The sequence below is a fragment of the Camelus dromedarius genome, chromosome 8 (genome assembly GCF_036321535.1).
Source record: "Camelus dromedarius isolate mCamDro1 chromosome 8, mCamDro1.pat, whole genome shotgun sequence".
Classification (NCBI taxonomy): Eukaryota; Metazoa; Chordata; class Mammalia; order Artiodactyla; family Camelidae; genus Camelus; species Camelus dromedarius.
In genome coordinates this window covers 73,920,980-73,933,229 of record NC_087443.1, presented here as the reverse complement: position 1 = coordinate 73,933,229, position 12,250 = coordinate 73,920,980, and the positions used below count along the sequence as shown (strand labels likewise).

The 12,250-nt window shown below is 34.8% G+C and overlaps 1 protein-coding gene across 4 annotated transcripts in view; it reads right to left on the bottom strand.

Moving 5' to 3' along the window:
* WDR11 (WD repeat domain 11) overlaps window positions 1-12,250 on the bottom strand; it is a 48,055-nt gene that overhangs the window by 19,277 nt on the left and 16,528 nt on the right. For all 4 annotated transcript variants that reach the window (XM_010997766.3, XM_064488491.1, XM_010997782.3 and 1 more), the window contains exons 10-14: window positions 11,501-11,677; window positions 8,813-8,897; window positions 3,187-3,293; window positions 1,161-1,236; window positions 334-442 (exon numbers count right to left, since the gene is read on the bottom strand). In XM_010997766.3, the coding sequence (XP_010996068.2) occupies window positions 334-442; window positions 1,161-1,236; window positions 3,187-3,293; window positions 8,813-8,897; window positions 11,501-11,677 (554 nt within the window). The remainder of the gene's footprint in view (window positions 1-333; window positions 443-1,160; window positions 1,237-3,186; window positions 3,294-8,812; window positions 8,898-11,500; window positions 11,678-12,250) is intronic.

The following is a 12,250-nucleotide window of genomic DNA, read 5'->3' as shown; positions in this document are numbered from 1 at the left end:
GTAGGATGGGTCCCACCCCCACGTATACCTCTTACGTTACCCCTCTTTCTCCAAGGTTGACTTAGCCACTATGAACTTTCTTTTTTCATAAATATTTTAGAATACATTAATGTTCCTCAAAATATCCAAATTTTCAATTGGAATAATGTAATACGAGTTTAACCTAGCTAAGAAAATAAAAGTTATCTCCATTTATTTAGATCATCTTCTCTGAACACACATTTTTGACAAGAAAATACACAGCAGAAAAGATTTCAATTCAAGCTAAAGAAGAATATTCACCATATATATACATACCTAAATAAACTGTTTAGTACTTAAATTGTAACTTACCAAAGCAGTTATTGCAGGGAAGTTTTTGGACATTTCTCTAAGAATGGTACAAGTCCTAACGTCCCATAACTCCAGGGGCTTATCTTTGAATACAACTGCCAAATACTGCCTAAAATAAACACAATTACAAAATAAGCCCCTTTTTGCAAAATTTTCACCATAAGTAGTGCAAATAAAGTTCAGTAAATAGGAAAACTCAGATGACACATTCTAAAAGAAAATTTAAGCTAAAATTTATATGGAAATGCAAAGATCCTAGAAAAGCTAAAGCAATTTTAAAACTATTTCAGAGTTCTTACACCTTCTTTCTTCATTCTTTTGATTAGTTTTCATTCAGTCTCTGTTGTTAATAATCTTGCTTTATACATACTTTCCCTTGGAACAAAAAACTCAGAACCTTACTGGAATTAGGTCTAAATTATAAATAAGGAAAATGAATTCTTTCACTTAATAAACCCACAATGAGGTGGAAGGTGAAATAAGAACTTCATCAGATAACACAGTTTCTTAGTGACTGACAGGCATTCATATTAATATAGCAATAGTGGAACAAAATGGGGTTACTGGTTTTTCATTACCAACTGAATGAAATGTTAAGACTCAGACAAAAGTCACCGCGTCTTTTTAGAAGTGGAGAATTAAAAGCAACAGCAACTTAATTTTGTGATCAAAATATTTTCTGTGATACGGTGGCATAGCCACCATTTGCTATCACTGAGAAATTCCACATGCATACTTGCATATTCTCACTTTCTTAAAAATTAAAAAAAAAATCCTTGAGATTCCTTTGTGATAACACCATAGATTTTGTTTAGGCAGACACTTACTTCAAATAAGATACTTTGATCATTTCGATGGGCGATTCATCATTACCTCGTTCACCACGAAAAGCAATGCTCCTACCTTTAATTGCAAATATTAAAGAAAATATAAAAACAGCACATGAAACATGTAAGAAACCAAAAGTTATACCAATGCAATTTGATCAGTGCTACCCTCTACTCTCCTGTTCGCTCTTCCATTTGCTTCTAAGCTGTTTCTAATAATCTAAATTCAAAAATATTCTCAGAAGTATTACAAGTTAAAGACCAGTAATATATAATGGTATATAAATAGCATATTCATTTTTTTATAGAATTTTCTGAAGTCCTTCTGTGGTTTCTTTCAAATCATTTAATTTTAGAAATTTAGAATAGAGTTTTAATGCATCAAAGGTAAAGTAATTGTCTACTGTAAAAAATACTGGTACATTCAAAGTAATATACACATTCCCATGTTTACAAATACTAACTAGAGGGGAAAACACTCTTTGAACAGGTATTTAAGATTTTTTTGTCCCATGTGCGAAATACTCAACACAATATTTTGATATGTTCCTATCAAAAGATCTCTAAGTGAAATTGGGCAATGTTAAGAATTACTTAACAGCCAGAGAAGCTAAATGGTTTTCTGTAACTGAAAAAATGCAAGTTCTACCTTATATTTGAACAAATATATTTTAATATCTTTTCCTAGATATTTATTTACATTAAACAAAAGAGAGAACATACTCAATTCAAAGATAACTGAATGCCTCCATGCCTCCCTGCTCTTCCATGCCATCAGAAGTTATCTCACTATGATTGTTCACCAAACACTCCACATCCTTTCCTGACTCTGCTAGTCTGCTGCCCTCAATAGAGGAGAAGGCTGTAAAAGTCTATAATCTATGAACTCAAATGTGCCACTAAAGAAATCAGTAACTATTGCTTAGAAATCTGTTCCTCAAAAATGCATCTGTGAAAGATAGATTTTAAGTTATCTAACAGTCCTGAACGTAAGCTGATTAGAAAAAGTGAACAGGCATTTTTTTTAGTAAATGAAACTACAGAACAGCACTTCACTCCTAGGCTACCATGTAACTAGGGTGACCAGTGCCAGTTTGTTGGCAAATCAGGAATCTGAGGATAGGAGTCACCAGGTAGGTCACTGCCAATTAGACTACAGCAACACTGGACTAAAGGTGAGGCTAATTCTTTGAGGTTTAGTAATATACTCTGATAAGTAAGAACAAACTATAAGTTGGAAATATAAGTTGAGAATATAAGGAAGCAACCATATACATGATTTATTATATACACTTAAAACTTATTTGTTAAGATTATCTACATATATTCATATTGCTAAACTATTTTAAAGAAACTTCCCACAATTTTTTTTTTAAAAAATATCTATTTGAAATCACTCCACGTGCTACATATAAAATATGAAACCTTTACCTTAATGTATTTTCAAGTTCTTATTTTGAAACTTACTGGGTTGTAGATTTTTAACAATTATAAACAAGTTACTATACTGGAATGTTTCCTATTGTAAAGTCTTTCAACTTCTAATTTAAGTTTCCCTATTTAGTCAGCCAGGGGTTATTTGAGCATTTAAAAACAATCCCTATTTATACGTTTTTTAAGGGTTTCTTGCAAAGGCCAAATTTTTTTTTTTAAAAGAATCTAATAAAATCTAACTACAAAGATTTATTTTAAAACTGTACTTCTGGTTACCTACAACAACATACTTGAATGTAGAACTGAAACCATATTCATGAGTCCTTCCATTCAGGCTAATTGCAGTCCGTTTTCCCATGCACTTGTGTTAACACAATTTGCATATAAACAATAACAAGTCTTTTCTAGGGCAATTATTATAGAACAACAAAAAAATGAATACACAAGCACAGAATATATAAAAATGAATATGTAAACAAGAAAAAAGTCCAAGGTGAAAGAAAGTACTTTGGAACATGTTTTATAAATAGCAACCCCTTTGATCAATATGACACACCATTTTAAATATTTTAATAAGTCTAAATACACAAACCTGTTGGAAGATCAACGAGCTGAAGTTCGTTTCTCACTAATCCCATGTTGTTTGGTGTTGAGGTAGCAAAAGAAAGAAAACCAGTCAAACTCGTCCATTCAATACCCCTGTAATGAGAAATTAAACAAAGATTCATCTAATACTCTTTTTTTGTTTGAAAAATTTATTTGAAAAATCCAGTTTTTCCTATGGTCTAAATTTTATTATGCAAGTTAATTAAGGAATAATATTAATATGACATTTATTTGAGACTATATTATCATACATTTCCAACAAATATAAAATCATTTCTAATTAACACTTTATCTCCAAATCTAATAAAAAGATAGTTTAGTTATCAGGATTTATAGCAGTATTAAAATAACTATTAAAATCTGGCAAAGGGGAGAATCACATCATGGCAGCTGCCAACAATTCTATTGTTTAAAAACAAGCAGTATAGAAATATTCTGAGCAGACTGCTTAATGCTGAGTGCACTTATGAATTTTAACAAATTTCATCAAAATTCCTAGTTGGTTAGGTACTGAGCAAACAATACAAACTGAGCTGGCAGATTTGGAAGCAGATGAAAATTCCAAATAGTATGTCAATTAGAAAAAAAGCACAAAAGAAAAATCAGACATGTTTGACAAGACAACAATCTATCAACCTAATGCCTTGGGAGTCCCCTTTATTTGGGACTGACAGTAGGTGGGTCCATTTTTTTTCCCACTAACACAACTGGCTTCACCATCAATGGAATGGAGAGTAGGGAATCCAGGACAAGTGAATGCATCAGAGTCACAAAAAGAATAAGTGAGAAACACTATTACCCTGCATTGCTTAAAAGGTAATAGAGATCATCGGAAGGCAAGTCTAAACCTCTGTTCTATGTGCAGCTGCTCATCAGCATTTATGGGACAACCATTTTTAACTGTCTACAGCTGTTTTCATGACACAATGGCAGGGCTGAGTAAGTGTGACCAAAAGTTTATGGCCTGCAAAGCTTAAAATATTTGCCATTTGTCCTCTACAAAATATGTTTGCTGACCACTGATCTAGTTTTTCCACTTCTACCCCAATTTGAATGCTATTGCTAGATTTAGCATTAATACTGCTCTAAACAGGTCCCTCACTTGCCCAAGAAAAGGAGCAACAGCTTCATGCATCGTATCTGAACTCTTCCTTGTGACTTTCAAAGCCATCTGGCCTTTTACCTTATACCACCTAATCAAACTTACTTCTTAATCATCTGAACCTTGTCTGCTATTTTAACTAGCATAACCTTCCTCATTGACCCCTGTGTATCCACCTACTCCTCTTTTCTCAGAGGAGCAAAGATAATCCCAAGAGAACTGAAAATAATATTTGCAACAGCAGGGAATTGCTGTAGTTATCAAGGTTTATAATGCTTTAGATGTAAAGTTGTGTTGAAATACTCAGATGAAGCTGCTAAAAACTGAGTACTGTTGAGAACTCCCATGACTGGAATGACTCTCTCCTTTCCTCTTCAAATACTATCAATTTCAAGTCCCGGCTTCAGCACTTACTAGCTCTGTGCTCACTCTGCATCTCAGTTTCCTCATCTGTCGTGCAGGAGTAATAACACTGAAAGCACAAAGGCCTGACACAGAGGAAGTCGGTAATGTATTCGTAACTACCATCAGTTGTCATTCTTATTTCAAGATCTAACACAAGCGTTATCTTCTTCATGAGGCCTCCCCATTTACTAAACTCAAACCAAACCTATCATGACTACAATGTAAGCTGATTAATTACTCACTGGAAAAGTCCCTTTGTCTCTTGTCTCTCTCTCTTCCCCCTAACATGTAGTACTCATTAAGTTTTCTACTTAGAACAAAAGGAGAGAAGATTCATTTTGGATTTATTCTGTTCTCTGCACAAGTCTGGTAGTTTCCATCAGATCTGTATGCACATAGAAACCTTAAGAAATACTCTCCAAGTCTTGCTGCTGGCAATCTGAACTACTTATGCTCCAGTATAGTAACACCATTATCTCTGGACAGTAAGCATCTCAGTCCTCTCATTTTTCATTTATCATTTTAAAAAATACATCTGTGAAGTACCCCATATACGCTAGTGACTGTGCTAGGCACTGGGAATATAGCTGTGAGTGAGATGGCTACGACTGCTGACCTTCAGGAGCAGAAAAGAGACATTATGTAAGTGCACCCTGTATTATCTATTACAAGAGAGCAGTATTCAGTTCAACAGGAGCTTCTAAGCGTCACTCAGAACCTGGTCTCATGGGCTAGGCAGGGCTTCCTGCAGAACGATTAAAGCTGAGACCCAAAGGGTAAACAGGGTTTTGCCTGAAAGTCTGAACAGCTGAAAAGTGTGACTGGCGGAGAAACACTGCACTAAACTGTACTCTCTTAGAAGGGAGGCACCACACCATGTCTCCCCAGGAACGTGACAGGCACCCAGCAGATTCTGTTAGATTAAATGAATGATGTCCAAAAGAAACCGCCTCCTCCTCCACGTTTCTAAATGCTGTGCACATTCAGAGAAGTGCTTTCCCCACCATTTACAGGATACCCCGGTGTTCAGGATAACAGAACATGGGTGGTGGCTTATTTATAATCTAGCACCATGAGTATGCTGCCTGTGAGCAGATTCAGCAGCAGCTTGTATATGACTCCTACTGATCAACTGAAGAAAATAAAAATCCACTTCAAAGTGGATTAGATAAGGAGGGGATTATTTCTCAAAAGAATGAAAACTACTGTCAAACACAGCTGAACACCACACTGCTCCCAGGATCAGAAAACTGTTGTCTAGGTTTAACTACACACTGAGCTCTATAAAAAAGAACTCTTAAGAATAGTAGCTCATTTTCTGACCAATCTAAGTTTGTTTTATAGGACTTCTCACTACCGACCGAACAACTGTAACCTTAGAATCTATCAGCAGGTATTTGGGTTTTGATTCTCAGAGATTCTCAAGTTGGGCCTGTTCATCTCCACTGGGGATGCTACAGAGGCCACTTCTCAACACTGGGTGGCCGTGAAACTCTATAGTTATATGAAACTAACTTCTGCAAATTTACAGACAGACAAAATAGAGATCATTTTACCTTCCACAAATCACTCAATGTACTCAACCCAATACTGAATCAATCAATGTTCTGATATCCATATAAACCACTGTTATAATAATTTTTGACACTGAAAAGAGTATTGGGCTATATTATTGCAATTTTAGGCCACTGAACAATGACAACAACTAATAATGTAAGAACTCTAATCATCTAAGAAAACCTACATGTACAATTCCATTGCCTACTAGATTGGATTGTAAGACTCCAAAGTTTTGTCTGTTTACAGGCATACAGAAGATGCTCAATACATACTTCACATTTGTAAAGCATACTGTTTAAAACATCATAGTTTTAAAAAACCACACAGATGCAACCATCTGCAGTTAGGCAGTCCCTGGACACATGTATGCATAAGATTCAAGTACTTAAGATTAAGTGGTTTTCAAGAACACATTTAGCACAAAGTAGAAAGCAACTTCCTAAAAGCTGTCCTTTAATCTGCATATGTATATTTAGAATGTGCTGGGCTTACTGCTAATAAGTTCACCAATTTTTATAACACATCTGTGAAATTTTCATAATGGGTTTTAACTGTAATACTATAATTGCATTAATTGAAACACAAAGACAGCAGGATTTTAGCATCCTCTTGGGCACCATCTCTGGTTATAAAATGTGAACTATCTTCAAAATGGCAATTAAGAGGGAAAATTTGTACTTAAAAAATGGAGCATATTTGTGTGATTGTTCACAATACCAGACAGAGTAGCATAGCCCTTGGAGTTACTTGGTATCCCGAGTAACACTTGATGAACAATTTTGGTGTCATTCTATAACAAACATCATCATAACATGTGTAAGTCATGTACTTAGTGACGTCTATGACTTGAACAACCCAGAATAACAATCTTACTTATAGCAAAGAGCTCACCGATTAACTAGCTAATGTGTCTTTACTAAAGATTGCATATTGTGGTGATTATTTCACAACATATACAAATATTGAATTAATACATTTTACATCGGAAACTATTATATCTCACTCATACCTCAATCAATCAATAAAATACAATGCTTGGGAAAAAATGAAAATGTGCTTAATTTTTCAGAAGCATGTGTCAAACTCTTGGCATTAATCCTGGCTCAGTCAATATTTTTATCTTATTGCCAAAATATTTCCTACTAATCTATGTGACTGTTTTAGCTGGAGATCTAGCACATGTACTCTAAGTATAAGAGCTCTAGATTGAACTCCATGTACCTTTCACAGATTACGATACTCGGTTTTTTCTTCTGTAAATTAGGAATAATAACAGTGCCTACTGCCTAGAGCTGTAGGAAGGATTCAATGAAACAATGCATGCAAAGTACTAATACTTAACATAATCCTTAGAACAAGTACTGATTGAATGGTGAGTTTTGATTGACTGGTGTTTGCCATAGAAGGAAACAATACACACAAAAACCAAGGATGAAAGGAAATGTCAAGAGAAGAAATGTAGACAGGAAAGCAGAAGAGAGAAGGTATCAGTGGCAGCAGGGACTTCTAGAAGGAGAAAAAGAAGATGAACAGCAGCCTAGAAGGATCCAAACAGATACCCGTGTGACTGCTCCCTAAAAGCCTAACGCTTCTGAAGACACAGTACTCCACGGAGATGTATTTAGGGAGATACTGGAGGCACACAGCACAAGGTGGCGATAAACAGGCACCCAGGCTATACCAAAAAAAACATGCGCTTGAAAAAATAAGGCAAAGTAAACTTTCCAGAAACTTCTATCACAGTCAGAAGTTGTGATACTTCAAGGCTTAATCCTTCCCTGTTCAGAAAATGCATTTACTCAGAATAATGTGTTCAGTAAGGGTTCACTAAGAACTTTAATGTATACATGAGACCTATAATTGTATAATGTAGAGAGGCAAGAAAATGGCCTTTCTTATACATTTGTTAAAAGATCATCAAAAAATAGCAGACAATTAATAAATTTACATTATACATATGTAACTTTACAATCCATCATTGCCAGGGCAAAGAAACGAAAGCAGCCACTGGATCAGCAAAAGAACACCATGCGGCAGGTATGTGTGCGCTTTAAAGCAGAGAAAAAGAGGCAGTGTTCTGTCCTGTTAGCCTTCCCTCAGATACCTCTGCATACACGGCACTCAAAACAGTCACATGTCAGAAGGAAAGAATACATGAGATTAAGTAACAATTAAAATGACGTTATCCACATTTTTCATGAGCAGTCCTACTGAGAGACCTTTACAGAAATGGAAAACAAACTACATAAACCTGAACAAGGGAACAGAGTGATTTCCAGTGAGAAAATAGCCTACACCTTAGGGGAAATAAATAAGATGCAGGAATAAAAGGAATAAAATTACTCCACTGCATAATGTCCTCTATAGAGTAAACAATTAGTACTCACCCCTGATAACACAGCCATTAGTTGAACATGAATATTCATTGTTCGAAGTTTTTAGTCAAATAATCACCACTACAGAGTATTCGGTGCAGAAAAGTCCACAAGAACTTTTTTCGGTATGACATATGTTTATGATGTCAACATCTCAGTGACATACTCACCTGACTTCACACGAGTGGATGCTTAACTCCTTGTGCAGCAGGCCACTGGTGAGATGGTACACCAGGACAGAGCCATTACCTGTACCTATTAAAATGATGTAATGCATTTCAGAAAAAATTAATTCTAATTCCAAATGTTAAAAATAAAAAATAAAATGATGTAACAGAGGAGAATTAATCTAGTGGAAGTTCCAGATCTAATAAAAGTCTTTTCTCGAGATTTTAATCATTCTGTAACATTTATTTTTTATGAAAGGGACTCAAGCTATGTGTGAAGAAAGAGTAAATTTCTCTGTTTTCCCTCTTTTCACAAATGAGCCTAATTTTAGGTACTCTGAAATCTTACCTAAGTCCAGGGATAGACTTTCACAGAAAGACTTCAAAACTTAACTCAATACACACAAAATTTGAAGATGCATTTTCTTACACTTTTTTTACACATGAGAGTTTATACTTACTGAGATTTTGAGCTGGTCCTCAAAAAAGCAAGCTGCAGAACTCATTAACCTGATTATTGCGGTTTTCTTTACATACATACATTTTTTTGTCCTCTCTTTAATTTTAAATAAATCATAAGGAGCTGGTTAAGTACAGTGGTAAACTGTGAATTTTGCAGTTAAAGAAGTCTTGAGTTCAAGCCCTGGCTCTGCCCTATATTCCTGCAAATTACTTGTCCACACTAGATCTATGTTTGTATCCCTTTTAACATAGGAATGATGGAAGATCTGTTTGTTGGACATTGAATAAGAAACATATGTAAAACACTTAGTACTGCACCCAGAACGAAGTAGTACATGATTATTAGTATTTCTGTTTTCACTATAATTATGATTTGCAGTTATTATTCTGCCTAAAGCTTTTCACGGTATCAGGTAATGTGCCTAAAATTTAATTAGAAGAGATACAGCCTCTTGAGAAAGTAATACTCTCCTGAGAAATTGATTTTTAGCCCTTAACATGTTTTTGTAAGTTAAGCAAGAAAAGTGAATAATTTAAGTGGTTGCACAATCACTCTCACTGTACATGACTTAAAAAGAATTAATGAATTCATAGAAAACAGTAGAACATAGAAATAGTACAACAACAATAATAATAATAAAAGTAAAACTGGTAGGCAAATTCCAATTTTAGCTAACTTGCTGAATTAAAGCTGCAGAACATTTTTGCAAAACTATTCTAGAAAAACACAGTATTATATTTGTTTACATTTATCACCTATTTCACAATATTTTCTAGTACTGAAAAAATATCTACAGAATTACTAAAACTTTTCAATTAGCAGATTCAAAATAATCGTATGATTTCTACATTCTGCACATTTTAATTATGTTGAACCTATGATCTAACACTCAAAGGGCCCCAGAAGAAGTAATTTCAGTTGAACTCTGCTTCACTTCCCTAATGACTCTGCAAAACTTTAAGCACTTATATTTTTTGCTTTTATTTTGTTGCTATACTAAATTCAATCAATGACTTGATATTCACTATATACCAGTACAACACAGCTTATTCTACAATGGAAATCTCAGAGCCTGGCTTAGCTCTTATTATTTGGCTATCCCAGGAAGTAATTTTCTCCAAGAAATTAGTAAAATCCTAATTGACAAGTTGGGTATACTGACATTGTACAGAGATGTACACACTACATACACTGACAAATCCCAAGTGAAATCTCAGCAAGAGGTTTAACATGAATCGGTTTCTAGAGCAAAAATTAAATATCTATCTGCATTTATATAAATCTGGACACCTGTACACATAGGCCATTGAACCTTAAAATTCAAATCACTTTCGAAAGATAATAACAGAAAACATGGGAAAATAAGAGTAGTGTCAAATAGTAACACTCAAATGAGCCATTAGTGCTCACAAGTCAGCCATTAAGTTGAGACACACTGGCCACAAGATAAACGTGGTCAGGTTTTCATTTTAGGAAAAAAGATCATAAGTCACATGTTTACAGATCTTTTGGGAGAAAGCCAGAAGCCAATCAATAGCATCTTAAGAAAAATATTGACAATTTCAAACAAATATACTATTTTTCAAAATTTTAGAGAAATGTATTTTAACTTTATACACTTAATAGCAAATTAAAATTTGGGTATCTTCGTAAAGGAAATCAGGTTAATCAGGTGAAACTACTGTGACAAGAAGAAACCCAGAACAACTTTTTTTTATCTATAGCATAAAAATATGCACTTTCTATCCAAAAGGCAAATCTTAGTTTATAAAGACCCTTTAAACAATATTTAACATAAAATTCTTAGCAAATGAAGAAAGTGCTGTTATTAAACTACTAATTATGGCTGTATTATTAGTTAACAAAAACCCGAAACAAAATAACATGCACAGAAAGAGCTCTGAGGTGGTCCAAGAAAAGACAAGCAGTCCGGTTTCAGCATCTCCCGGGGACTATCCTCCTGACATTTCAGAAACAGGCCCATGGTGTCAGGGTCTCTGTCATCTGGCGTCAGGTGAATGAGTCATCATTGTGATTAAAAAAGATGAGTAAAACAGAAAAAAAAAGTATTTCAAGATGAGTATTTACACAATTTCATTTTGCCTCTTCCTCCTCTTAAAGCAGTCTCAAGGAGAATAAAGGATTTTCTAGTAACCAAGAAACTTAAATGTCTTAAAAATGTAAAACAGACATTAAGAATCAAAAAAAAGAACAGGTCCAATACTCACCAACAGCAAGCAATGGCTGATACATCTTGATGTTTTTTGTGGTCAACGGTGGGCACATACGGATAGCAAACTGTGGTGAGGGCAGTCCTGACAGCAGTCCTGTGAGCAGGAATTTGAGGTGCACTTCCTGCAGAATGGAGCCTTTGGGATGTTCTTCTCCAGCAATTGCGCTTTGCCCTGATTTTCAATAAAAAGTACAAATATATTAATTATAATGTACGCTGATCTGAAAAATCTAAAGGAACTTTGCAGTGGAAATATTCTTCCGGTCTAGAAGGTGTGATGCAGCCCTCGAGGGGCTGTAGCTGTACAATGGGTCCTATTTGGCTACAGGACTTACACTGCATCACCTAACATCTCAAAGGATAGATTACTCCAAGGTATTGCCATCCAGAATTCAGGGACCTTTGTCTTCTAGAACCACTTTTTCAGCCAAAGTTCCTGATATTAGGGCACCAAAGGCAAATCAAGAGGACTAGGGTTAGAGAACGGTTTCCATGGTGTGAGATATTACAGCACGTTCCTGTCTTACTGCCTTTCTGAAGGGTCACTTTTCAATGCGACATACTTTGTAAAGTGCACAAAAAACTGGTAATCACAAACAGCAGGTTCAAAGAACTTATTTACATTTCTAATATGAAATCTTCAATTAAAGTGTCAATGTAATTACAACACTTAAGCTTTATAATATATACTTTTTTATAAATAAGTAAAATAAATACAAAAACATACAATAAATAATATATGATT